Source organism: Idiotropiscis lumnitzeri, chromosome 15, assembly GCF_059441095.1.
Source record: "Idiotropiscis lumnitzeri isolate Australia: NSW breed Sydney's pygmy pipehorse chromosome 15, RoL_Ilum_1.0, whole genome shotgun sequence".
Taxonomy (NCBI): domain Eukaryota; kingdom Metazoa; phylum Chordata; class Actinopteri; order Syngnathiformes; family Syngnathidae; genus Idiotropiscis; species Idiotropiscis lumnitzeri.
In genome coordinates, this window is record NC_142405.1 from 3851441 (window position 1) to 3876577 (window position 25137).

Here is a 25137-nt window from a genome sequence, read left to right on the forward strand (position 1 = left end):
CATCACGTTTCACGGATGATTAGCTCAACAATTATAGAGCATTTACACCACACCAACGACAGCTGAAACAGAAATGATTGCCGACGTGTGGCCAGAAAACCCATTTTGATGCCAAAGAAAAGTGAGTAGCACATTAAATGAGGTTTAAAGTCAACTTTATTCACATTGTCAAGATTCAAATGACTCACGACAGAACACAAACACACCGGAGTGGGGGGGGGGGGCTATTTACATGACAGCAGAGGAAGGGGGCGGTGGGGGGCAAAGTTCAGCTAGCAGCGGGCTGGGTCTTTATTTATTTTTTTTCTCCGTATTCCTTGCACTTTTACTGCTTGCTATCCAGTTGACTTGAAAGAAAACAAAGATGAGGAGCTACATGACACACAAATGATGAAGATGACAAGCGCGCAGTGACAACGCCGCAAGTCAAGACGTCAGTAGTCAGTATCGGTCATGTGTGTGTGCGCGTGTGTGGGGAGGGGCGTATAATTCGTCTGGTTTGCATTGAGAGTCTACTCGTTCTTCTTCTCCTTGTTCTTGATCAGTTTGTTGATTTCTCTCTTGGCCATGGCGGCATACTTGGACAGGACGCCATGCTGGTTGAGGCCTGGCAGCAGCAGCATCAAACTCACTGAAACGTCAAAAATGGGCATTTTCATATCGCGGACCGAGACAGTTCTCGAAAATGGCGCTGGAAATCCCTTTGGAGTGACGGCTGAATGATGATAATATCGGAAGGAACGCTTTTAAAATCAACTGTAAAGACTCATGTAGTTTTGGTTTACTAATTCAATCTTGGTGCTGACTCACCGATCAGGTAGGTGAGCAAGAGGTTGTGCACCTGCTGTCCGATCCAAGCCACTACCAGCAGTCCGCTGATCACCGACGTAAAATACTGAAAATGACACGGGTCAACGTGGTCACCGGGGCTCTTTTGGGCCTGGAGGACATTTTCAGGACTTTTTGAGGGTTTCAGGTTACCATCTTTGGCTTCTCCTCCTTGAGCGTACACAGGCGGCGCCACCAGCCCAGCAGGCGACGCTGCATCTTCACCATGTTGCCGCAGATCTCGTGGAAACGCTGCTGCCGCTCTGCGGTCCTGACGTGCACGCAGACAGAGACGGTGAACTCAAAGTGGTCTGGTGCGCTGCCTCGTGTTTTTTAAAAACCGTGACATCGTAAGACTGACACACGGGTAGTAGACATGAACGCAGGAAGAAAACTCCGTAAGTAGGCGATGTTCTCACCACTTGTTGGAGCCGAAAACTCTGGGTGCCAGCGTGGGCACCAGGTAGTCAGCCAAGCACAGCAGCATGACGCCACTCGACACGCCCGTTAGCACCGATGGGTCCAGGTAGTAAATGAGCCTGAGCGGGACAGCAGAAGGTTGCCGTAAGATGGATGCCAACGGAAGTCTCAAACATGGGCTACGTCCTGAGTAATTGTAGTACGTAGAGGACCAAGATAGTTCCGACCACTGAAAATCCACCGCTCTCCGCTTCCTCAAGAGCAACTGGACGCTCTCTCTCTTTCTCTGCGTGTTTTCATAATCGAGGAGGTGTCCTGTTTGACCTGCTCCATGTGTAAAGCACCGTGAGACAAATTGTGCTCTGATTTTTGGCACTATACAAATAAAATTAATTTGAATTGAATTGAGAAGGGTTGACTACGTCAGAGACCACCTGTACTCGCTAAACATCCCAGCAGCATTACAAAACAGTCGGCTCACAATGGCATCATTGTAGCACAGACTCACAAGAAGAGCGCGGTAGTAGCAGCCACGAGCGCTCCAGGAAACCACGGCTTCTCCCAGCGCAGGACGCGGTCCCCCGCCAAGATCACCTCACCCCACGCCTGAAGCTGCTCCTCTAGTTGTGCCGTTTCCTGCGCCTGTGCCACACAAACCCAAAAATAATAATTCACATGACATCACAACATATCCTTTTACTTGTGCACGTCAAGGGTGCAGCCTTTTCCGGCCCACTTTGGGCATCATATCATATATGATCGCATGGTTCGCATTGTTAATGCCATCTTTGTGAAGGTCTCAAAACATAGATTGAGCGCTTCAAATTCTTCTAGACTCTCCATAAAAATAAATTCACACAGAAAATAATTGATACCGTAAGTTAATGAGCTATTACTGCGCTTCTCAACAGGAATAATGTACTGTATTTCTATGATATAAGGCATGGAAATGTGTATGAAATTTAAAAACAAATATGAGTTACTCATTAATAAAAATTATTTTTTGGGGAATGCAAGTGTTTACAGTTTCAGCCCCGAATTGCAATGCCTAAAAAATGTTAGTCAGGCCACTTTTAGTATTGATGGAAAATCGGCACTGAAAGCTCCGATTTGTTTTCTTCCAAACCTCAAAACATGAGACTGCAAGTCACACGGTTAGCTTCAGGCAAAGCTAGGCGGCTAGCTGCTTAGCATGTTAGCAGCGGTCGTCGTCAGAGTCAAGTAGCAGCAGCGAGTTGACAAAAAAAATAAAACGAGCAGAAGCCTTAAATTACCAAACGGCATGACACAGCAGTCGGTATGCGTGCTGCCTGCAGGGCGGTGGAGGCGAGCCGCCGGGAGCTACTAGCCGAGGCCCGTCAGAAAGCATCAAAAGCTGCCGGTTAGCACAAGCTAACCTTGAAGGGATACGATAGCGACAAGAACTTCATCTTTGTACTAACCAGCATGTTGGCGCTCTTGTTGTCTCTTTCGACCATGGCTGCTCAAATGGAAACTTGCTTGAAACGTCTGTGCTTTTACGATCTCGGGGGAAAAAAACAACAAGATATTTGAATAGGGAGACAGAAGGGGCGGCTTACTCAGCGTCACTAACGGTCGCAGTGGCTAGAAAAGTTGACAGAATGTTTTTATCCGGAGCGCCTGCGTCAAAAGTGGCGCTGGGCATCGTGGGAGATGCAGTTTCACTTTACAGTTTATAACTTTAGTGATCCCCTTGGGTCAGACCAAAGAGCGGCACGGTCAAATTAACGATACCAGCAAAACGAGGTTAGTAAAGATAAAAGAGTAAAAATGTTACGAATATTTCATACATTAATAACGATGTGCCCGCGACGCAAGTGAGGCTGAGCGGTTCAGTTAAAAAGAAAGCAAGAATCAAAACAAATCCCAGGCGGATTTTTTTTAATCACTTTTACTTTTTTTTTTTTTTTTTAAACTGGTAGAAACGTTATACTAATAGATACTGCGTCTGGATTGTGGATTATGACGAATTAACCAATTATTTAATCAAATAAAAGTGTTAACGAATAGAATGTTTTTTTTTAGAATAAATCATTTCGCCCCAGTGCCCCTGTTCGGTCTAAGCGGTGTTGGAAATGGATGGATGGATGGACTATTATTTCGCAGCACGGTGGTCTCGATTCTTTTTGAGATACTAAACGCATCGCACCTTATCCAGCGCGTTTTTGTGACGTGTACTGTCACGTGTTTTACCTTTTTTTTTTTTGTTACGTCCCTCTTTCGTTTTGCGCTTATTCTTGCTAACGGAGCTAACAAAAGCTCACTCAGTCTTCTTTTTTCAGCTTTTTCCTAGACAAACGGTGATTACTCGATCTGAAATTAAAGAGCAGACGAAGATTTTTTCCTATTCCTAGCAGCGACGTTTCTCTCCGGGAGCGGAGAAAAGTGTGGTACGTAACATGCGGCTTAGCTAACGTGCTAGCCTGGCAGCTAGCCGCTATATGCTTGTTAGCTTGGCCTATCCAGTTGTTGGGGCTGTGGCGATGTTCGTCAAATGACACATTTACCCAACACTTTCTGTTCTAAGAATCTGTTACGACCAGTTAATGACCACTTATTCACCCCTTTTCCCCCAAATTCATGATCCCCCCCCTAAAACATCGTTCTTAAATTCGAAAGCCCCTTTCTTAAGGCACGTGCTTAAATTGTATTCTCAATTTGCTGGAGAGAAAAAAGGAAATCTTTGGTGAAATGAGCTGGCAAGGACCTAAGAGTCGCAATGGACTCTACAATCCGTTTGAAACTGAATCTTGGACGACTGACTGAAAAAGGAATTTGTCCTTCTCCAACAAGAATGATTAAACAACACTTGCCTTCTCCCAAAATATTAACGCTGCAAAAAAAATGTTTGTTAACATAAAACATACGAGCGGGACTTTCCATTATGACCTAAGTGGAGGTGCAGCAATTACTTGATTAATGAAAAACTAATCAAGTATTAAATGAACAAGAAATTATGCATTGAAAAATTGTTTTGCCTCCACAGAACTGCCATGTACAACGGCATTGGCCTGACCACTCCCCGGGGCAGCGGCACCAATGGCTACGTTCAGCGCAACCTGTCCACGCTGCGGTCCAAGCGGCCCCGTGACGACCGCGATGGCGACCGTGACGAGAAGGACCGCGAGCGGCTGGACAGTCAACTCAACCGGCAGCCCAACGCCGACATCCTGGAACACCAGAGGAAGCGGCAGTTGGAGGTTGAGTGTGCCAAGTTCCAGGACATGATGGAGGAGCAGGGGTAAGGCGATAGTCATAATTGACTTGCAGAATAAAAATACGCCACTTATTCGTATTCTGCCTCATTTTGTCTTTCTAAAACGTCCGCGTTTGTCACCTGATTTCAGATGATTTGTCACTTGTGATATGCTCAGTGTAAACACAACGGTAGCGTTAAGCAATGAAATTATTACTTTGCTAGTTTCCCTCCACTAATAGATGAACTAGAAGAGCAATTTTAAATAATGCTTTTAATGTTATTTATTTATTAAGTCGTTGATTATTACCATTAAGTGACGTGATGGGCAAAGTTTGAAGAGTCAAAGGTTTGCTCCGGAAGTATCTGTGCAGCCTTTTTTTTATACATGCATATAAATAAATGCTGCTGTTCGCTTGCCGCCTCAGATACTCGGCAGAGGAGATTGAGGAGAAGGTGAACAGCTTCCGAATGATGCTCCAGGAAAAGCATCAGCCGCCGCCTCCCACCTCTGGTGACAAAGCCAGGTAAGCCAACCACGACCGGGATTTTGATGCGTCATATTGAGGAATGCATGTTCGTATTCTGATCATTAGAACATGCTGCAGTCGCAAAAAAGTCCAAATTGATTAGACTAAACCAAAGCAAAAAAATGTAGTGGCATTGTGTCTTTTTATTTATTTATTTATTTATTTTTAATAAATAAATAGTATATTATAAATAATAATTTGATACAATTTGACTTTGCAATGAACTTCAATTAAATAAGTTATAGAAGGAAATACATCATTGGGATTTTATTGAGTCAAGTGTTATTGGTCTGCAAAGCGTGACAGAAACACACGCCCTGGCGGCGGCCAACCAGCAGAAGAATGACCGGCTCCGAGCCGCTTTCGGCATCTCCAGCGACTACGTGGACGGCTCGTCCTTCCACGCCGACCGCAAGGAGAAGGAAAAGGAGAAGCGCGAGCAGGAGCGTCTGGAGAGGGAAAAACAGCAACAACAGCAGCAGAAATATGCGTGAGCCCAAAGTTTTCCCTCCTTTCAGCTGTGCAATAATTTAGAAACTCCAATCTGTACACGCATGTGCTCTCCTGCAGGTTGGTGAAGGACTCGGACGAGTCAGATTCGCCACCAAAGAAACGCAGTCGCAAGAAGAAAAAGAAGAACAAAAAGAGAGCCGGGTGAGATGAGACCAAATAAAAGAAGCGCGTTTACACCGAGCGCCAATTCCCAATCATTGTGCTGAGGGAAATTAACCGGTGTCCGACAATAATTTACGACCAAAATATGAGCAGTAGACGCCATATATTTTTCTCTCTACTCTCCTAAACCTCACCCATTCTTTTACAAAAACCTACTGTATTCTTTAATAGGGATGGGCGAGTACCAATACCGGGCAACGTATCGTTCCTCACGGTGTCTGGGATAATGTAGACTGCCGATACCAGCCACTGATACCTAATTTTGACAAGTCATGCTCGCCAGTAGTTGGTGCTACACATCAGCAGTTTGACGCTTCGGTAGATCATCATGTGCCAGAGAGAACGACACTTATTTGCTCACAATTATGTCTTTGTGTTGAGTGAAATGTTATGTATCCCAAGTACTGCCCCTTTGGGATCTGTTCTTTCATCGATTTTAGGATGGAACGTGCTATTTCTGTGTCAGCAAACGGTTCAAATGTCCTCCGTTGAAAATGTCATCGCAATATGTTGTTGCAGCTCACAAAGTCCCTCGCCCCCACCTCGTCGGGACAAGAAATCCAAAAGGAAGAAGAAGAAACGGTATTTCACTTTGATTCAATGTGTCCGAGATGACCGTGCTTAACCGTCGCCTTCTATTTTCTTTTTCAGCGAGTCATCAGTGGAGGACGAAGAAGACAGGTAGGACTTTGTTGTTCTTGCTGGCAGAAGTACTCACACTCTGTACTCAAGTTGAAGTCTATTTGTGTCAAAGTAGAAGTACAGATTATTTTTATTACTACTTTAATAACCTGAATTAGTTAGATTAGAGAGTCCAGGGTTGTCAAAAAATAATCCAGTAATTAAGTATGTGTACTTGGTTACTTCCTACCAATGTTGTCAATTCTGAGCAGCAGCACCAGGTGAAAGGAAACGATTGCTTTTCTCCTCAGTTCTTCAGACGAGAAGCAGAAGAAGAAGTCAACGAAGCGAGCCAGTAAAAGTCCCGCAAAGAAGAAGGCGGCGACACAGCGGAGCGCCTCGTCCCGCAGGTGTGACACTTGACCTTTGATTAATTTTTGGAATTTACTTGTCATATATTTTACTGACTTAACAGAAAGTCTTTTCGGACATTCACAGTCGGTCGCCCGCGCCATTGCGTCAGAACAAGACACAAGAAGTCGCCATCGGACGCAGGCCGAGATCTCCGGACGGGAGACGAGGCCGCGACGAGAAGAGTCCGCGACATCGAGGTGACGAGGTAAGTGCTCCAACTTTGCAATCATTTGGTCAAACTCTCGCATGGGCTTTAGAGGGGTTCATGAGACCGGTTTTAATTCGAATCGGCGGATCAGTGCTATTTGGCCCCAGTGTAGTTTTAATATTCATATTAATAACACTGCGTTGTCTATGTTCTTCAAATAACTCCGACCTAGTCTGAGAACTAATGCTCCGGTGAACTTAGAGCTACTATGATTAGCAAGGGAAGTAAACCGATGACCCCTTGGACTCGTCCACTCCTGCTGCACGTGTCCTCTGACCTCCTGTTCCGTTTGTCTGCCACTAGAAAGAGAGAGAGAGGAGAGTTGCCTCCTTTCCCGAGAGGAGACGAGACTCCTCCTCCCCTGACAGAAGGAAAGAGACGGAGAGGAGCAAAGAGCGGCCGAGTGAAAGACGACGCTCACGCAGTAAAGAGATGGACAAGAGAAAGAGGGAGAACGAGGAGGACACCCGTAGGAGCTCCCCTAGCAAAGAAAAGGACAAACGGAGAGGTCGAAGATCAACAAGTCCAGAAAGTGGCAAGGACAAAGGACGGGCGAGGCGTTCTGGGAGCAGAGAAAAGTCAGAAAAAACAAAGACATGTCCTCCCCACAGGATAAGACACAGTTCCTCTTCTCCTTCACTTCCTAGAGGGGAGGCCAGGACTGGTCGCAGCAGAGGAGATGAAGAGAGGAATGCCAGGAAGCAGGACACGAGGACCCGACATGACTCCTCTTCACCTTCACCTTCACCTCCCAAAATGGACGTGAGGACCAACCGCAGCAAAGGTTCGGAACAAGTGGAGCAAAGAAACGCAGAGAAGCGGGACACGAGGACCCGACGGGAGTCCTCTTCACCTTCACCTCCCAAAGGGAAGGCCGGGACTGGTCGCAGCAGAGGAGTGGAAGAGAGAAACCCCGGGAAGCAGGACATGAGGACCCGACACGACTCCTCTTCACCTTCACCTCCCAGAATGGATGCGAGGTCCGTTCGCAGCAGAGGTGCGGAACGAGAGGAGGAAAGGGACGCCGGGAAGCGGCACACGAGGACCCGACACTACTCCTCCTCGCTGTCCCCTCCCAAAGTGGAGGCTAGGACTGGTCGCAGCAGAGGAGAGGAAGAGAGGAACGTCAGAAAGCAGGACACGAGGACCCGACACGACTCCTCTTCACCTTCACCTCCCAGAATGGACGAGAGGTCTCGTCGCAGCAGAGGAGCGGAACGAGAGGAGGAAAGGAATGCGGGGAAGCGGGATACAAGAACCCAACGTGACTCGTCATCACCGTCTCCTGATAAAAAGAACAGAGGAGACGGAATTCACACGTCCAAAATCAGAGAGGCCGCAAAGAGAGCGGACACCACCTCTCGCCCTCCTCTTCCTCGTCATTCTGGTTCGCCGCCTTTCCAACAACGCCAGGATAAAAGTCGAGAAGATGAAGTGAGGAAGTCCGACCAGGTAAAGGGAAGTCAGCGCAAGCCTGATACCAAGACCAGAAGTCCTCCAAAGCAGCAGGCGCGGGAACAAAAACAGTGCAGCAGTGACAGCGACTCCTCATCGTCCTCGTCTTCATCGTCCTCGTCTTCTTCGTCCTCATCAGAAGACGAAGACCAACCTGAGGCGAGTGAAAAGAAAAACTCATCTTCCATCGGTGCGGCTGTTGGAAGGTTTGTCACCAACGGGCGCGCTGAGAGCTCACAAGAGCCCCGAAGACCCCCCGAGCAGACGAAAGACGACAAGGAGCGGCCCGCTCACAGAGCCCCGGCGGACCCCCCTTCTGGCAAAAAACACCAAGATCGCCAGAGTCCGCGAGAGAAGCTGAGCAGGAGGTCCCACTCTCCGCCGGCCCACCGAGTCACGCCTCCCAAGCAGTACCAGGACCCTCCGTCGCGCTCCAGGAGAAGCAGTCCTCCTCCGGCCCGCCTCTGGGACCGGGACCGAGGATGGGAGCGGACCGCCAGATGGAGCAGGTCCAGATCCAGGACCAGGAGCCCCAGGAGGCGCAGCCCTCTGCTCAGGTAAGAAGTTAAAACACAAGTTGGTGGATGTTGGTAATTATTCACATATTGCCAATTCCCCAAACCGTACAGTGGGCCGAGATGGTTCCTCCGTCATCCCACAAATCTATTTGTAGTAACTAAGGAGTAAGGAATCATCCGGAAATGACAAGTTGAAATCGTAACGATGAACTAATCAGGAGGTACAAATAATCAAGAATTTGAGTTTTACTCACCAATAAATATGAGAAGTTGAACTTATCAAGTTTTGATTTGCACCCGAGCACACAACCACAATCATGTCATTCTCCATTGCCTAACCAAACATCCGTTTGTGCCGCAGGGGCCGCCGACCACCTTCGCCGCCCTCTAGGAGACGCAACAGTCGCTCGCCCTCACCGTTGCGCAGGAGGCCGTCCAGTCGCTCGCCTTCTCCACCGTTCAGGAGGAGGACCGGTCGCTCGCCCGTGAGGAGGCGCCCCAGTCGCTCACCCGCGGGAAAGCGGACCAGTGGCTCGCCAGTGAGAAGGCAGACCAGTCGCTCGCCAGTGAGGAGGCGGACCAGTCGCTCGCCAGTGAGGAGGCGGACCAGTCGCTCGCCCGTTAGGAGACGAAGTAGTCGCTCGCCATTGAGGAGACGAAGTAGTCGCTCGCCCGTGAGGAGGCAGACCAGTCGCTCGCCGGTGAGAAGACGAACTAGTCGCTCGCCGGTAAGGAGGCAGACCAGTCGCTCGCCGGTGAGGAGGCAGACCAGTCGCTCGCCGGTGAAGAGGCAGACCAGTCGCTCGCCGGTGAGGAGGCAGACCAGTTGCTCGCCGGTGAGGAGGCAGACCAGTCGCTCGCCGGTGAGGAGGCAGACCAGTCGCTCGCCAGTGAGAAGGCAGACCAGTCGCTCGCCAGTGAGAAGGCAGACCAGTCGCTCGCCATCGCCATCAGCAAGGAGACGTCCCAGTCGCTCGCCATTGCCCTCGAAAGGCAGCGGGCTGACCAGTCGCTCGCCAACGGGAACTGCTCACTCTGCGTCCTCAGTAGGAGCCCGCATGCAAGCTAGCCAAGCAGACAAACCTCCGGGGCAGCAAGCGTCACCCAAGAATATCGGTCAACAGCCCAGATCGTCCTCCTCCTCGTCTTCTTCCTCCGGATCCTCGTCCTCCTCCTCATCATCATCATCATCATCGTCATCTTCACCTTCGTCGCCAAACAGGAAAGACGCAAATCCTCCAGAGCGGGAGAAGAAAAGCCAGCAGCAAAACGAGAGGCCAGAGCACAGGATGCTGAAAAGCGGGGCCGACTCTTCAACGGCACGCCTGGCGGCGGCGCGAGGCTCCAACGACCCGTCGAAGCGCAGCGAGTCTTCGAGAGCTTCAGACAGGAAGCCGTCGCCAGCCCGGCAAGAAGTGGTCGCTGAGCATGGTGTCAATGGGAAGGAATCCAACAAGAAAGGAAACCGGAGCAGCAGCTCTTCATCTTCGTCATCCTCATCTTCTTCCTCCTCATCCTCGTCGTCATCCTCCTCAGACAGCTCCGACTCGGAGGCGCAACCAGAAAAAGGGTACGCCTGGATTCCTAATTGATATTTTTATTTTTTAAATGAACAGGAAAGCTAAAGCATGCCCAATGCTCGTCCTTCTCAGAGGGTGAGAAGAAATTGTCCAGTTAAAATCCATAGGAAATTAAAATTGTCAAGTTTAAAATCACTTTAGTTCAAATCATCTAGACGTTAAGTCAATGTGAAGGTCAAACCATCATATTAGAATCATTAGGGATTCCGCAGAGACTCCCCAGGAAGTTAAACGCAAAGAGAAGTTAAAATCATCGGCAAGTTGAAAATCAACGGAAAAAGGAAAACTTGGGAAAGTTGAAAACATCAGAAATTTTGATGTACCACGAAGTTAAACGCAAGTCGTGTTCAAATAAGTCATTAAAATCATCTAGAAGTAGAAATGATTGGGAAGGGAAAATTATGTCTTTGAAGTTTGTTGAATTCTTTTTGTTCTTTTTGGCGACAGAGGCAGTCCCTCTCGCAGGCTTCCGGCCGACTCCCTGCGAGATTCTCGCTCTCTGAGCTACTCTCCTCCCAGACACATGAAAGGAGCTCCCACCTCACCGGGACGCAAGTCAGGAGGTCGCCCTCGCTGATCATCTCCGCTGACCCCACCTGTGAACTCTGACCTTGAACAAGCTCCTCCTCTTCCTCCTGACAGCAGGAAGTGAAACAACCGGAGCAGGAAGCAAAGATGACTGCTGCACAACACTTCTCCTTGTCGTGACAGGCCACCACAGAGTGGACGTGTCATGTGGTCGCCATGTGACTTCTGGTGTTCTTATTGTATCTTAGCTCGACTTCCTGTGTGTTGCACCATGTGACTTTGTTTCGTTAGGCTTTCGAAATATGTTTTAAGTTAATTGTGCTGTGCACTTGGTTGTCTTCTTTTTTTTTTCTCATTCCTTTTGTGGCTGTGTGAAATGCGCAAATCAGTCCAAGGGTAATACCATGTCTTTTTTTCTCAAATACAATCACTGAGACAACCTTGACAGTTAAGAGAAAAATACAGTGGAACTTTCATTTCCTCTAAATTCATCTAAAAATGGTCAAGTAAATGAAATCTTGGAATTTTTTTTTCTGTGCTTGGGGCTGAGCGGGGATTCGAGTGTAAAGCCCCAGCAATAACAATTGTACTTGTATATAAATACCAATTCAATAAAACCCCTTTGATTCTAGCATTGTCAGCTGGTGTTGTGACCTAAGATGTAAAGGGAGTAAATAAAATGTTTTGTTTCAATTCGCCCTTCCTGTGCTGTATTTTCCGCCGATACTGCTTTATCCCAGGCGCCACAAAGGCATCGTGAGATGCTGGGATATCGGCAGGCAGCTCATCAGGTGTGGTCGACACTAACGCGTTCCGAATCTTCTCGACTCTGTTGGTCATTTAGAGACACGGACGAGCTCAACGAGTCGGCAACGAACCTCCAAGCCGCCCACGCTCAACTAAAGTGAGTTTGACGCGAGTGCGCGGACAAGTTTCCGTGTCCGCCACTGGCCTGCACCCATCAAACGGACTTCATTTCAACGTCCGACAACCAAACCGTGTACCTTTTTCTTTTTTTTGTAACTCCTCAAACCATGTAAATCCTACAACTTAATTTTACAATCGTGTTCTTACTCCTATGGTTGCGCTAAACTAAGTGCTTTTGGTTTCTTGCAATTTCTACCGTTCTCGACTCAGTGAGATTGCAGCAAAAAAAAATTTAATTGTGACTCAAAATGAGCGAAAATACCCAAAACGTGGGCCGGACGGAATGTCTTCCTGAAAGATCCCACTTGGCTTACAAACTTGTGACAAGGAGATGATTTGTTTCATTGTTGGCTTCGTTTTTTTTTTTGTTTCACAAAAAAACGAAGCAAGTTTGGCTCTAAGCCGGAAGATGTGTTGGAGTCGTGACGTCACCCTAACGTTTTTTTCTTTGCTAATCATAATTTGTGTGTTAGCAGGCGTTTTATCATGATAAATTGGTTATTTCCAAACTTTATTATTTTACAACGTCAAATCATTCTGTTTGATCACGTGACCGGTAGTAAGCGATGCTGCGTTTCGTTCCTTTGAAAATAGGAACGTTCAGTTGTCTTCCCTTTGTGACCCCCCAACATCTTTGAAACATTTTACAAAAACATTTTATCTTCAAATTATAATTAAATTATTAACTTTATTTCGATGGGTGTATGGAAATGTTGAATGGAACAGGAAGTCTACATTTTTCTTTTTGGCGAATTACTTATAAATTAGCTAAACGTCGTATATTGTACGTGTCGCAGTGTTGACACTTGAGTTACAAAAAAACAAACATTTTTTTTCCTCCCACTGCACAGTTCTCGCGCTGTTTGCTTGAGCGATGCTAGCATTGTTAGCGACAACACGCTTGCTCTCTTCTCAACAAAAACGGCGTCTGTGAGTACACAATCGATAGGAGTCGTTCACATGTTTCTAAATATAAAATCTTTCTATATGTGAACTGAATGTCATTTTTGGAGGACCCCGATACATTTTCGAAATGGAAAGTGGACATTTCTGACTTCCGCTCATAACTCGAACACAGTAGGAAGTTCCTGTTTTTAAGCGAAATGTATTTTTTTCTTTTGTATTACGATACGTCAAGAAGCTTACCACCGACAAAATCTTAAGTTTTACAACGGACAAATTGTTCCTCAGAAAGTTGTTAACTTCACTAAACTTCAATGAATGATTTGCCAACAAACGGTTACTCTTACGTGCTGTATATTTGTTATATTGATGAACATATATATAATGAAATAAAAGCGATTTTAAGGGTGCTTCCGAAAAGCCGAATTGAAGAAGGAGGATTAATAATCGTGGTTGTATTTGGAAATGTAACCTGTGAGATGTCAATTTTTAGAAACAAAGAAAAACTCCTGAAAAGGCCTATTTTGCAAACGGAACGTGGTTTAACTGCTATTAGCTGGCTGCTGGTGAGGATTTCATTGAGGAAATTGAGCAAGTTACTTCATCAAATAACGCTGACTGCTGTGTGTCCTGTGTGGTGCCAAAAGTGTTTTGTGAAGTCTTAAGTAGTGGCAGTTGGACAGGGAGGCGCACAATGAAACTGACACTCATTCAACTTGGAACAAGTTCTCTTTTCTGCTTTTAGCTCCTTCTAAACACAAGATCTCTTCTTCCTCTCTGTTTAGTCAAGTTGGAAGCAGCCCTAAAAAAGAAGGAACGCGGCGCCTCACTTTCCTGATGCTCATGAACACTTCAATGATGGAACCTCTGATGAGAAGGAACATCATCTCGTAGTTGTCCCTCTGTCTTCGCATAGTCCGTTTCCATGCTCGGGTCTCGTCTGCTGTCTGCAGCTGGAAAGTTTTGACTCGGATCGGCAAAGTGAACTAAAAGCCAGGGTGATGCCGGACACAGTAAGTAAGTAAAGTAAGTACATTTTCTTAGTATACGGTTGCAAAGTGTTCCACGGAGTTGGAGACTACAAATAAGTCACAATCGCAACATTTGACATCTTAGGCCCGCCGCACACTGAGCGACATGGGCGAACCTGAACAAACTGCCAGCCAATTTATGTCAATTTAAAATAATGTTTGTGAATTAAGGCTAGGAAATTAAAAAATGTTTTTTTAATCAGTCGTCAGACAGATGTATCGATTTCAAAGTAACAGCTCCCTTTTGTTTACTTTGTGGTCTTCGTTGTCTTTGTTGTCGTATGTGGAGGTTGCGAGGAGGACTAAAGGGAGCTGCAGAGGCAACAAGCCATTTTGCTACAGCACGTTGAATGCAGCCATGGATGTTTGAAAGTGCTCTATAAATAATGTTGTGTTGAGTTTCTTTTCTTTCTATCTGTTCTCTACTTTATTGTCTACTTTTGTTCTATTTTTCTTTGTTGTTCTCCTCCATATCGTTGTTAATGCGGAGGATCCCAAAGGCCAGTGCTGATCGTAGCGTGAGTGCGGCGACGGCAGTCGTGTCTGAAGTCAGACAGTGAGGAGTCAAGAATGGCGGGAAAGGACTACAATCACCTCTTCAAGCTGCTCATCATCGGCGACTCCAGTGCGTCTCGTCTCGTCCCGTCCCGTCTCGTCATTTGTCAGTGTTCTCACTTTGACGTTCCTGCCATGTTTTCTTCTCGCAGATGTCGGGAAAAGCAGCCTGCTGCTGCGGTTTGCCGACAATTCCTTCTCCGGTGCGTTTCAAGCGCTCGTTCATCCACGTACACAAGTACCTGCTTGTACATGTAGAATTCTGGGGAAAAGATGATTTAATGTAGGAGAACAAAAAAAAACCCATCATGCTGGTGATCTGGGGTTGCTTTGCTACTTCAGGACTTAGACCGCTGTCCTGTGTGTGTTTGGGGGTGCGGGTGCAATTAATGCTGAGACAAATGCCTTAAGACATCATTGAAATAAGTGGGTGCGCCGACAGGAAGTTACATCACCACCATCGGCGTGGACTTCAAGATCAGGACGGTGGACGTGGATGGGGAGCGAGTCAAACTGCAAATTTGGGACACGGCCGGGCAGGAAAGATTCAGGACCATTACCTCCACGTAAGCACTTCAAACGACACATGCGCACACGCACGCCTGTCTTGACATGCTCAACTGTTTGCGTGTGTGCGTGCGTGCAGGTATTACCGGAACACGCACGGCGTCATCATCGTGTACGACGTGACCAATCCTGAGTCGTTTGTCAACGTCAAGCGCTGGCTCAACGAAATCTCTCAAAACTGCGACAGCGTCTGCAAGGTTCTCGGTCAGTCGAACCGTCTTTACTCCAATATGGAGAGATTTATTTATTGTTTTTAAACATACTCCCATTAAATGAGTGACATTAGTACTGAAACGATTAATCCAGTGTCCCTGAGATACTATATAGGGATTTTTACGTGACATTTTTTTTGTATTTATTAATTTTTTTTCACCCAGTGGGAAACAAGAACGACGACCCGTCCAGGAAGCAGGTGGACGCTCAGGACGCGATGCGCTTCGGGGAGTCGGTGGGGGTGCGTGTGTTCGAGACCAGCGCCAAAGAGAACATCAACGTGGAAGAGGTCTGTTGCCACTCCAGGAGGGGAAAAAAAAAGTTGAACATTATGTGATAAGTTTGACTTCCAAATTCGGCTAATTGTGCTGCTCTTTTGTCGTATTGTCAAGTCACCCAATAAATAAGGCTAAGTGTTTTTAAAGATTTTATAAGTCAAACTTTCCTTTTTTTATGTTCTTGTGTGGCATTAATATGCATCAGTGACACGCGTGTGACACGTGTATTGTGTGGTTGTGCTGCTCGCCAGATGTTCATGGCCTTCACTCACATGGTCCTGCGGGCCAAGAAGCAAAGTCAGAGCCGTGCCGAGCGGGAACGCGAGCGCGAGAGAGACACGGTCAACATCAACGCGCATCGGGAGCGGGACCGCCGGAAGAGAGCCAAGAAATGCTGCTGAAAGAGGGAAACCCCACCCGCCCCCATTTTTTTGTTCATCTCACGTCCGCACTGACAACTTCATTGGTGACTACTGTACTAGGAGCGTATTATCACATGTGAATACTGGACGAGCATTATTACACACTAGTGCTGGGACCACACTGACAAAATATACAACTACTGCACTATGAATCTTTTTTTTTTTTTTTTTTTTTTTTAAGATTAAAATCAATATAGTGAAAGAAAAAGTGACAGTGGCAAATTATATTTTTGATTTAAGTCGAAATATTAGAATATGAGCAGAAAATCATCAATGAAGCCTTTTTGTGCGCATATTCATAGATATAGGTAGGGTATAAATCTTTTCTCAATGTGGGAATATCCCGAGAAATATGCAAAATTAATATTTAAAAAAGATTTTTTTTTCTTGAAATTATACAACAAATATTAAACAGAATTTTATCGATCGGTTTTGTGTCCAAATTTAATAAATAATTAAAAAGCATGACTTCAATCTTATTTTCTCAAAAAGGGGGGGGGGGGTCTTGTGTCAGTGTGGCCCCAGTTGACTTTTGTTTTTTTGTATACATTTTATTTTTTTATTTCATTCAACTTGAACCAAAGCGTGCATTTGTCTTGCTAACAATTGAAATCCTCGCTGGCTCCGCGCAGAATCAAATCTACCTGAAGGTGGAGCCAACATGTTTGTGTAGTTGCACTTGTAAAAAGGACAAACAAGAAGAAGACAAATGGCGGCAGACACAAACTTTATTTGCACTTCTTGTGTGCCATCAACTAACTGTGGACACACTAACACAAACGTGACCAGTATCTTAAAATGTGTTTTATTTTTATGTAACTCTGTTGCCTAGCAACTGTACAAATAAAAGTCTTCATTCCAAAATGGTTTTGTCGATGTAACGCTGTTTTTGGGACCCTTGCGTAAGATTATACTTTTGTTGTTGAGTCTTTTTGCAATTATGGTAAAATGTCACAGTCTGCCATGACGTCCAACCTGTCAGCCAATCACAGTCTCTCATGACAGCCAAGCTATTATCGGCCAATCACAGTCTGTCAGCCACTCACTCTCATTTAAGCCTTTATTGATGATGCAATCCTGCTCAGCGTGTGAGGCATTCATCTGCCAAAGATGCAACCACCAGAGTTCCTGAATGGCCTGCGGCTTCCTCCGCCAACCACAAACTGTGGCATATCAGCTTCGCTGGTTGCTGTGGCTACTTGCTCAGCCTTCTGCTTCCAACCACGAATTATGCTGCTGCATGCTTGTTTGCATCTCCCCGTGGCTGTTGGGGATTCTGCTACAAAGACAAGGAAGTGTGAGCCCTCCGTCCAGCTCTTGAGAATTTTGGATTAGGACAAGCAAGGTGAGCTGTGGATTACGCATCATAAAATAGCTTTCGCCCAATATCCAATCTTCAAAGTCTCACCATCTTGACTGTGAAGTCAACTACTCTGTATAATGGCCATGGCTTAAAAGTAACCCTCTCTCAGTCCATTTTCAAGTCATTAAAGTGTTTGCAAACTACATGTTGCACTCTTTCTCGAAGTGCCACACCAGTAAAAAAAATATATTTTAATGCTATAAACTTACATCCATTTGTTTTCTAGAAGAGCAGTGTAGTTGGGTGGCTTGAAATTTGTATTTTCAAGACAAAAATGAGTCCTCCAGTCATTTCAACCTGAAGTCAAACAAAACTATGTGTGTCACATAGGCCGAAACCTATACGATGATTACAACATTGCAAAACATTCCGAAGCATATTACAATGTTGTACGTGCTTGGTAAAGCTTTCAGAACTTTGGTAAAATATATTGGAGCCTAGTCAGAGTGTATGAATTAGTGTCCTGTATCTGTACGTTGTTTTATAGTGTCTACAGCAGTGGGTTTATCTGTCCATGGGCCTCGAGTCTGAAAAGAAAGGTGATTTCTTTTTACGTCTCATAAAGCAGTCTTATACATTTCTGAACGAGCACGCATTATTTAAACGTCCAGCAGATGAATTATGCTGCAAAAAAATGTACAAAAATGGCCCAAGTTCAAGCGCGTTGCCTACGCGTTAGGGGGCGCTCGCTCCCCAAAGACGTCACACGTGTGAGGTGAAACGACCGTAGAAGAAGTGACAGGACAGCGACTCCTGAAGCAAACAATCATGGCGGCGACGGAGAGCGAGTGAGTTTGAGCTCAACTTGTTTCGAGACAAACCTGGCAACTTGATGACACGCAGCCGCAATCCGGTGTTCGAACGTCGGATGTTTGTTGGCGTGATTTGGGCTGCAAATGGAGCGCCGGCGATCGCCATCCACGTAACGTAGCTACGTGCTAACGTGCTAACGCTTACCGATTTGACCGAAGCAAAAGCATGACATGTCAACATGAAATAGTTTCTTCTGTTTTAAGAGCAGCTGGGGGTGTTGAATTACTCGTTGTGTTTGTGGATGTACTTAGACACCTTCGAGTCGTGTGATGATGGCTCTGCCTCTTCTTTCTCGTTCTTTCCCTCCTCATCCCCTATTTTCCTCCTCCTCCTCCTCCTCTTTCTTGTCCTCCTTGGTCAGGGTCCTGTGTGAGATTGAGGTGCTGCAGTCCATCTACTTGGATGACCTTCGAGTCACCAGGACACAGGACAGGTGAGCAACCTCAAGTCAAGTACCCAAACATGTTTATTGACTTCGATGTTTTGTTGTGTTCAGACGCTGGGAGGTGAGTCTGGTTCTGTACCCGTCCACAGCCGAAGATTCGGGATCGCAGTTTGTCCGACTCGGCTTGACGATGACCCTCAATGAGCAGGTGGCGCACATGGGATATTTTTTTACTTGCATGGATATTATCAACTTGCATGTTGTTTACTTTTGTTCCTGTGTGTTCAGTATCCTTGCTCGTCTCCTGACATCTCCATACACAACCCGCGAGGACTCTCTGACGACAAGCTCAGCAGGTAACGCTCTCCGCTCTCCTGGAAATATTATTAAAGTTGCTTGTTTGATGATGATGATGACGATGAGGATGTTTTTGTGTTCTAGCCTCCAGCAGAGTCTTGAGCTTGAAGCCGAGTCATGCGTGGGCTCGCCCATCTTGTACCAGCTGATTGAGGTCACTGCTGTCACCGTTGATCTCAAACGGGAAATTCAACTTGAAATGTCAACTTTTTTCATTTTTTCTCTCCTCCAGAAAGCCAAAGAAATCCTGACTGAAAGCAACATCCCACACGGGAACTGTGTCATCTGCCTGTACGGATTCAAGGTCACGTTCAGCTTCGTCTGTCCCTTTTTATCCACTCAACATGGACCGGAAGACTTCTGGTAACACACGCTTGCTGCTTGACTGTCCAGGAGGGAGAGTCGTTCAGCAAGACGCGCTGTTATCACTACTTCCACTCTCACTGCCTGGGCCGATACGCTCGCCACTCGGAGGAGGAGATACGCCGCCGCCAGCAGGAGATGGCCGATGACAAGACGGCCACGCAACAGCAGGTGAGTTGTCAACTTCAATGACGTCATCCAGGATCAATAAATGTGAAAAAATTCTTAATTAAAAAAAAAAATGGCCATCCTGTTTTAAATCCATCCCGCAATTTCTCATGTCGCGCAGGAGTTGACGGTGGTTTGTCCTGTATGCCGCGAGCCTCTGACCTACGACCTGGACCAGCTGATGGCCAGCGCCGCTCCACAGCTGCCCGAGGTGAGACTGGAAGTGAGCGGCGCGCTACAGAGGAAGTGAGGACTAAAGTGTATTCATGATCACTCAGCTGGACGGCGCCGCCATCCGCTCCAGATTCCGGCAGAAGTGGCGAGAACTTGAGAAGGTTCTGGACAGACAACGCTGTCGAGGAGGCGTCATCAATCCAGAGGAGGAGTCCAACCGCTTCCTCATACACATCAATGAGGTGGAGACAACGCGCGTCATGTGACCCACCACGGCCGGGCCAGGGCACACATTTGTCAAATCTTGTTGACGTCAGCTGTGATATTTGTGTTTCTCCAAAAGGCCCCTCCTCCTCCTGATAGCGGCGGCGTTGTGGACCCTCCGCTCCCCGCCGCCTGTGAACTTCCTCCACCATCGCAGCACTTTACTCCGCCGCCAACGCATTGCTCAGGCATTCACGGGCAGCCTCAGGCCCACAAGCGCCACAACCACGGCAGGGGCCCCAGGAGAGGAAGCGGACCCCGAACGCATCACATCAAAGGAACCGCCCCCATCTCAGAACACCTGGACTCGCTCCGTCTATCGCCGGACCCCGCCGACGGCCCACCCGGCGACGTGCATGCTCACTTGACTCTTCGCCAAACAGGAAGTCACTCTTCTTCTGACAAACATACGGCAGCGGGGCATGTTCAGCGGTCCCGCAGAAGGGGCCCGCAGCACGCGACCCACGGGGGGCCCCCGCAACGTCACCGTTGGGACGCTCGGGCACCGAGGGGTAGGGTGCCCCGCCAGCAGTGGGTGGGGGGGCCTGAGGAGGAGCTCTGACACGCACACACACGCGCGCGCACCCCCCCACACACACACACACACACACACTCATCTTATGGTGTGGTTCCACTAAATAAAATGACTAATAAACTAATTTTGCATCACTAGCTTTTTTTCATGGTAAGTTGTCCGATGGTGTGAATGTGAGTGCTCGTAGTTATTTAGATGTGCGATTGCATAGCAACCAGTTAAGCGTGTACCCCGCCTCTGGGTTTGATTGGTATACTGTAAACAGTTAAAAAAAACAGTAAAATAAACAATTTTACATTTATTTGTTTTTATTAACTCATTTATGGCCTTGATGGCTAAAGACGTCAAAGATTCTTTTTTACTCGGCTGGTAGTGAATGAGTTGGCGCCACATCAATTAAATTGCCAATAACATTGAAAATGCATTTATTTAATCAAACAGTGTCAGTTGTGGGAACAATTTACAAGGAAGGCTTTCTAATTTTCATTTATTTCATGGAATTGTTTGAATTTATACCCAACGTTACATTTGATTGCAGTGCTCCCGGTACATGAATGTGGATGAAGTAATTTTTTGGGCCATGGTGTTTCAACTTGAGTATTTCCATGTCGCAGGCGTTTTTTTTTTAAGTGGGTCCAATGACATTTCAGTCTCAGTGTTGTGAGTCTTGGTGGGTTTTTTTTTATATCCAATCCCATAAACGTTACCATGTTAAATTTATCTGCCGAGTATAACTCCAAATTTTGCCATTGACCAGTCGGTTTCTTTAAAATTAGAAACCCCCCACGTACATACTATGACGTCAGGATTTATTTTATGGTTATTGATTTTTTTTCTCCATTTTGTGGTTGGTACGGGACGGCGAGTTATCGGTTATGACACTTTAATTTTTGCTAGTGAGGTTAAGCGGTTCGGAGAATGGATGAACAGAATATATGTTAATAATCCTGTGCGTAATGACGTCACACAAAAGCGACGCGTCGGCCATGTTGTCACTTTGTTGTTAAGCGCGCTTGTTTTCAAGCTGAAGACGGGTGGCACGTGAGTACAGCTCAACCCAACCGAACCGGGACGGACGAGTGGTCATGGACGCGGATCTGGACTCGTGTCCTGCGGTGAGTGAGCGTGGGGACGCGGACGCCTGCCTCCGGGCGGCTTGCTCGTCGAACGGCAGCGGTGGAGAAGACGACGACGCAGAGGCCGAAACGGAGGCTCACGGCCGGGAGGCAGGAGACGGCGGCCCCGGCAGCCAGCACGCCCCGGAGAGGAGCGTCCTGCTCGGCGGCAGAGAGCAGGAAGTGTCAGTGGAGATCGGAGAAACCTATTTGTGTCAACGAGCAGACAAAACATGGCGTAAGTATTGAGCTTGCTAACGTGTGGCGGCTAATGTAATTTCAACGATCGTGATTCATATTGGGGACATTTTGCTTATTGATGAATTGACTGTCCAACGGTTGAGTGGTGATGCCTTCAAACCAAAAAAGGAAATCAAAAAACGACGTGACGTCACCGAATGATGAGAAGAGCAGAACACTAAATGATTGTCATGACGTCACCGTCACTAGGGGGCGTGTTTGTTTGCCGCCTTGCCAGGCATAAAAATCGATTGTGTGAGCTTGATTGTTGACTGATTGAGACAAAGTGGAGTGCGCCACTTGATTGCATCTATAGGGGGCGCTATTGAATGCAATATCCACTTTCTGTGCTTTTTTTAAAATTTATTTTGTTCATTTAAAGAAACTCATCACTCATTGTTCACATGCGTCACCTGTTTGTTTGCAGATGCGGCAGAAGTGATTCAGTCTCGACTAAACGAGCAGGAAGGAAGAGAAGAGTTCTATGTGCACTATGTCGGCTGTAAGTGCACAGACATACGCTGCGGGAGTACATGTGAGCGTAGTGGTCATGTTGCATGTGCGTGCGCTCAGTCAACAGGCGTCTGGACGAGTGGGTGGGCAAAGCTCGTTTGGCGCTAACCAAGACGGTGAAGGACGCAGTGAGGAAGAGCGTGGAAGTAGGCGGCGTGGGCGACATCGGCGAGCAGCCCGAGCGCAAGATCACGCGCAATCAGAAACGCAAACATGACGAGATCAACCACGTGCAGAAGGTCCGCCGTTTCCTCACCCACAAGAATGTGTTTTTGTGGATCGCTATTTGTCACCATGGTAACGGCTGTGCAACGCAACCGTGTAACGCCCATGTGTTTGTCGCAGACGTACGCCGAGATGGACCCGACCACGGCGGCGCTGGAGAAGGAGCACGAGGCGGTAGGAAGCGTCTTCATGTTGGCGCCGCTGGTCTCGGTCGTGCTCATCCTCAGCCCACACGCCCTCCGCAGATCACCAAGGTGAAATACGTGGACAAGATTCAGATCGGCAACTTTGAGATCGACGCGTGGTACTTCTCGCCCTTCCCTGAAGATTACGGCAAGCAGCCCAAACTTTGGATCTGCGAGTACTGCCTCAAGTACATGAAGTACGAGAACACCTTCAGGCACCACCTGGTCAGTTTTTAATTAATTAATTTTATTTTATTTTTTTACAAGTTTGACACTCGACTCTTTCACTTGACGCACTTGATCATTTTAATTTGTACCTTTTTCTGTCCTTGTTTTATATCCAGTTTTATTTTGTGAATTTACTCCTTTTTTTTTTAAATGTGTAGTGCGCAATGTTTTTACTTTTCTCCTTTTTTTTTACTTTTTATGCTTTTGCTTGGTTTTTATTTTACATTTGATGTATTTTCTCTTCAGGATATTTAAATTTTATTTTTTATTATACTTACTTTTTAATTGATTTCATTTGATTTATTTTTTACTTTTTTTTGTTTTTTACTCAGTTTTACTTCTTTCCCCTATTTTATCTAAACTGTTTTTGGAACTGACATTTCCACATTATTTTTTTTATTTTTGCAAACTTTTGTCACCTCAGAACTTGAGGCCATCACACACGCACAAGTGCGCATATGAAAAATGGCTTGTAAAAAGTTTCTGTGGTTTTCCCTCCGTGCAAACATGAAGTGAAGCTTTCAGTGTAATAGAAATCGTTTTGTCTCGACTTGTGCGACCTGACCTGACGTCAACGTGCGTTTTCAGTCCAACTGCCAGTGGAAGCAGCCTCCGGGCAAGGAGATCTACCGCAGGAGCAACATCTCCGTCTACGAGGTAGACGGACGCGACCACAAGGTGAGCGGACGAGAAGTGCCCGCCAGCAATTGGAAGTGTGACGTCAACGCTGTGCTCTTGTTGTGCGTGTCGACGTGTTTCAGATTTACTGTCAAAACTTGTGTCTGCTGGCCAAACTGTTCCTGGACCACAAAACGCTTTACTTTGACGTGGAGCCTTTCATCTTCTACATCCTCACCGAGGTCAACAAGCAGGGGGCGCACATCGTGGGATACTTCTCCAAAGTAAGGCCACCATGGCACAAGATTGCAATTTCCATACCAGACCTGCGTAAAGTACCCCGATACCAGTCCTGAAAATGAAACGATACCACGGCAACCACACCAAAACATTTCGTAAAAGTGGCCAATCTTTTAAATGTCGGGCTGTTGTTTCATTTTTCCAGGAGAAAGAATCTCCCGACGGGAACAACGTGGCCTGCATCCTCACTCTGCCGCCGTACCAACGTCGCGGCTACGGGAAATTCCTCATCGCCTTCAGTGAGTGGCAGCTCACTTCCCGTCCCGACAACCACGAGGCGCTCTGTTTGAACCGCACGTGTGCATCCATTCAGGTTACGAGCTGTCCAAGCTGGAGAGCGCGGTGGGTTCGCCGGAGAAGCCGTTGTCTGACCTGGGCAAGCTGAGCTACCGCAGTTACTGGTCCTGGGTGCTTTTGGAGATCCTCCGAGACTTCAGGGGGACGCTTTCCATCAAAGACCTCAGGTACCCGCACAAGCAATAGGTAGAAAATGTCTACACACCCCTCTTCAAAAGCCAGGTTTTTGTGAGACCAGGCTCAGTCATTTTGCAAATTTTTCTACCTTTAAGTCATTTAATAGCATTGATGGCAAAAAACGTCAAAGGTCCATTTTTTACTCGGCTGGTTGTAAATGAGTAATATTTAAAAAAAATATATATATCTATTGATTTGCACACATTAATGAGTTATCTTGGTCTTATTTTATTAATCCACAAAAAGATTTTAAAAACAAAGGAGAGACTGTATTTTTCATTTGGTAGACTAGCCGCATATCAAATCGTGTTCTAAAATGGCTGGTCAAAAAAGACCAAAATGAAATTTTAAGAAAGAGTCAAACGTAAGAAAGATGAAAGAAACAAAACAGATGAGGGGAAGTGGTCATCGCGATCAATGTCCAAATTCCCTCCCCCCGTGTTTTTCCTTGCAGCCAGATGACGAGCATCACGCAGAGCGACATCATCAGCACGCTGCAATCGCTCAACATGGTCAAGTACTGGAAAGGCCAGCACGTCATCTGCGTCACGCCCAAACTGGTCGAGGAGCACCTCAAGAGCGCCCAGTACAAGAAGCCGCCCATCACTGGTGAGTCGCCTCGGGCCGCCGTCACGTTTCGCATCGCCTGCCCAAAGTAACGCCTTCCAACCATCATGCAGTGGACACTGTGTGCCTCAAGTGGGCACCACCCAAAAACAAACAGGCCAAGCTGTCCAAGAAGTGAGAAGATGAAGCCGCCGTTGTTTGTGTAAATATGTGCCATACTGTTTGTCTTGCTACTTTCTTAAAATAAAACAAAAGAAAACAACTCACTTGTGTGGACTTGTGTCATCCGTCTCCTCCGGAATGATGTCATTGCGCCATTTGTCCACTAGATGGCGTGATGACGTTTTATATTACCTGCTA

At 46.7% G+C, this 25137-nt stretch overlaps 5 protein-coding genes across 11 annotated transcripts; 4 read left to right on the top strand and 1 right to left on the bottom strand.

Moving 5' to 3' along the window:
- Nucleotides 1–138: 138 nt before the first annotated feature.
- Nucleotides 139–2888, bottom strand: arl6ip1 (ARL6 interacting reticulophagy regulator 1). Its single transcript, XM_088317016.1, has 6 exons — nt 2691–2888; nt 1757–1890; nt 1248–1367; nt 982–1099; nt 811–895; nt 139–631 (listed from the first exon to the last, which is right to left on the bottom strand). The coding sequence occupies exons 1-6, from the start codon at nt 2724–2726 to the stop codon at nt 513–515; spliced, it is 612 nt and encodes a 203-aa protein (XP_088173142.1). The 5' UTR covers nt 2727–2888; the 3' UTR covers nt 139–512.
- Nucleotides 2889–3356: 468 nt separating this feature from the next.
- Nucleotides 3357–11625, top strand: srrm2 (serine/arginine repetitive matrix 2). The gene is made up of 12 exons (XM_088317008.1): nt 3357–3659; nt 4256–4510; nt 4894–4992; nt 5294–5485; nt 5566–5649; nt 6190–6252; nt 6322–6351; nt 6603–6701; nt 6790–6910; nt 7217–8925; nt 9248–10456; nt 10914–11625. The coding sequence occupies exons 2-12, from the start codon at nt 4263–4265 to the stop codon at nt 11041–11043; spliced, it is 3984 nt and encodes a 1327-aa protein (XP_088173134.1). The 5' UTR covers nt 3357–3659; nt 4256–4262; the 3' UTR covers nt 11044–11625.
- Nucleotides 11626–11734: 109 nt separating this feature from the next.
- Nucleotides 11735–16754, top strand: LOC148322293 (ras-related protein Rab-35). 5 transcript variants are annotated; one of them, XM_088317010.1, is made up of 8 exons: nt 11735–11898; nt 13610–13850; nt 14346–14480; nt 14563–14613; nt 14853–14976; nt 15057–15181; nt 15355–15479; nt 15720–16754. In XM_088317010.1, exons 3-8 carry the CDS (start codon nt 14426–14428, stop codon nt 15867–15869), a joined length of 630 nt encoding a protein of 209 aa, XP_088173136.1. In that variant the 5' UTR covers nt 11735–11898; nt 13610–13850; nt 14346–14425; the 3' UTR covers nt 15870–16754. The 5 variants fall into 5 exon arrangements, with proteins under 5 accessions (XP_088173136.1, XP_088173138.1, XP_088173139.1 ...); XM_088317012.1 differs by having other exon boundaries at nt 13610–13841; XM_088317013.1 differs by having other exon boundaries at nt 13610–13837.
- A 1176-nt stretch (nt 16755–17930) lies between these two features.
- On the top strand, nt 17931–20411 carry rnf25 (ring finger protein 25). Of its 3 annotated transcripts, none has more exons than XM_088317305.1 (10): nt 17931–18041; nt 18428–18499; nt 18563–18659; nt 18740–18807; nt 18893–18962; nt 19041–19112; nt 19202–19342; nt 19461–19550; nt 19618–19755; nt 19857–20407. In XM_088317305.1, the coding sequence occupies exons 1-10, from the start codon at nt 18022–18024 to the stop codon at nt 20337–20339; spliced, it is 1251 nt and encodes a 416-aa protein (XP_088173431.1). In that variant the 5' UTR covers nt 17931–18021; the 3' UTR covers nt 20340–20407. The 3 variants fall into 3 exon arrangements, with proteins under 3 accessions (XP_088173431.1, XP_088173432.1, XP_088173430.1); XM_088317304.1 differs by having other exon boundaries at nt 18027–18175; nt 19857–20409; XM_088317306.1 differs by having other exon boundaries at nt 18001–18041; nt 18893–19112; nt 19857–20411.
- Nucleotides 20412–21261: 850 nt separating this feature from the next.
- Nucleotides 21262–25039, top strand: kat8 (K(lysine) acetyltransferase 8). The gene is made up of 11 exons (XM_088317106.1): nt 21262–21665; nt 22095–22169; nt 22241–22419; nt 22526–22579; nt 22651–22815; nt 23407–23496; nt 23580–23720; nt 23882–23975; nt 24050–24200; nt 24665–24819; nt 24891–25039. The coding sequence occupies exons 1-11, from the start codon at nt 21398–21400 to the stop codon at nt 24953–24955; spliced, it is 1437 nt and encodes a 478-aa protein (XP_088173232.1). The 5' UTR covers nt 21262–21397; the 3' UTR covers nt 24956–25039.
- The last annotated feature ends 98 nt before the right edge of the window (nt 25040–25137 follow it).

Coding starts and splice junctions, on each gene's coding strand:
- arl6ip1 (XM_088317016.1), bottom strand. CDS start 2,726: ATGGTCGAAAGAGACAACAAGAGCGCCAACATGCTG. Junction 1,100..1,247: donor GTTTTCGGCTCCAACAAGTG/GTGAGAACATCG, acceptor CGTGCACGTCAG/GACCGCAGAGCGGCAGCAGC. Junction 896..981: donor AGGAGGAGAAGCCAAAGATG/GTAACCTGAAAC, acceptor TGTCATTTTCAG/TATTTTACGTCGGTGATCAG.
- srrm2 (XM_088317008.1), top strand. CDS start 4,263: ATGTACAACGGCATTGGCCTGACCACTCCCCGGGGCAGCGGCACCAAT. Junction 6,253..6,321: donor AAAAGGAAGAAGAAGAAACG/GTATTTCACTTT, acceptor TTTCTTTTTCAG/CGAGTCATCAGTGGAGGACG. Junction 6,911..7,216: donor CGCGACATCGAGGTGACGAG/GTAAGTGCTCCA, acceptor GTCTGCCACTAG/AAAGAGAGAGAGAGGAGAGT.
- LOC148322293 (XM_088317010.1), top strand. CDS start 14,426: ATGGCGGGAAAGGACTACAATCACCTCTTCAAGCTGCTCATCATCGGC. Junction 14,481..14,562: donor GCTCATCATCGGCGACTCCA/GTGCGTCTCGTC, acceptor TTCTTCTCGCAG/ATGTCGGGAAAAGCAGCCTG. Junction 15,182..15,354: donor CAGCGTCTGCAAGGTTCTCG/GTCAGTCGAACC, acceptor TTTTTCACCCAG/TGGGAAACAAGAACGACGAC.
- rnf25 (XM_088317306.1), top strand. CDS start 18,022: ATGGCGGCGACGGAGAGCGA. Junction 18,500..18,562: donor GTCACCAGGACACAGGACAG/GTGAGCAACCTC, acceptor TGTTGTGTTCAG/ACGCTGGGAGGTGAGTCTGG. Junction 19,113..19,201: donor TCTGCCTGTACGGATTCAAG/GTCACGTTCAGC, acceptor TTGACTGTCCAG/GAGGGAGAGTCGTTCAGCAA.
- kat8 (XM_088317106.1), top strand. CDS start 21,398: ATGGACGCGGATCTGGACTCGTGTCCTGCGGTGAGTGAGCGTGGGGAC. Junction 22,580..22,650: donor TGGAGAAGGAGCACGAGGCG/GTAGGAAGCGTC, acceptor CGCCCTCCGCAG/ATCACCAAGGTGAAATACGT. Junction 24,201..24,664: donor CTTTCCATCAAAGACCTCAG/GTACCCGCACAA, acceptor TTTTCCTTGCAG/CCAGATGACGAGCATCACGC.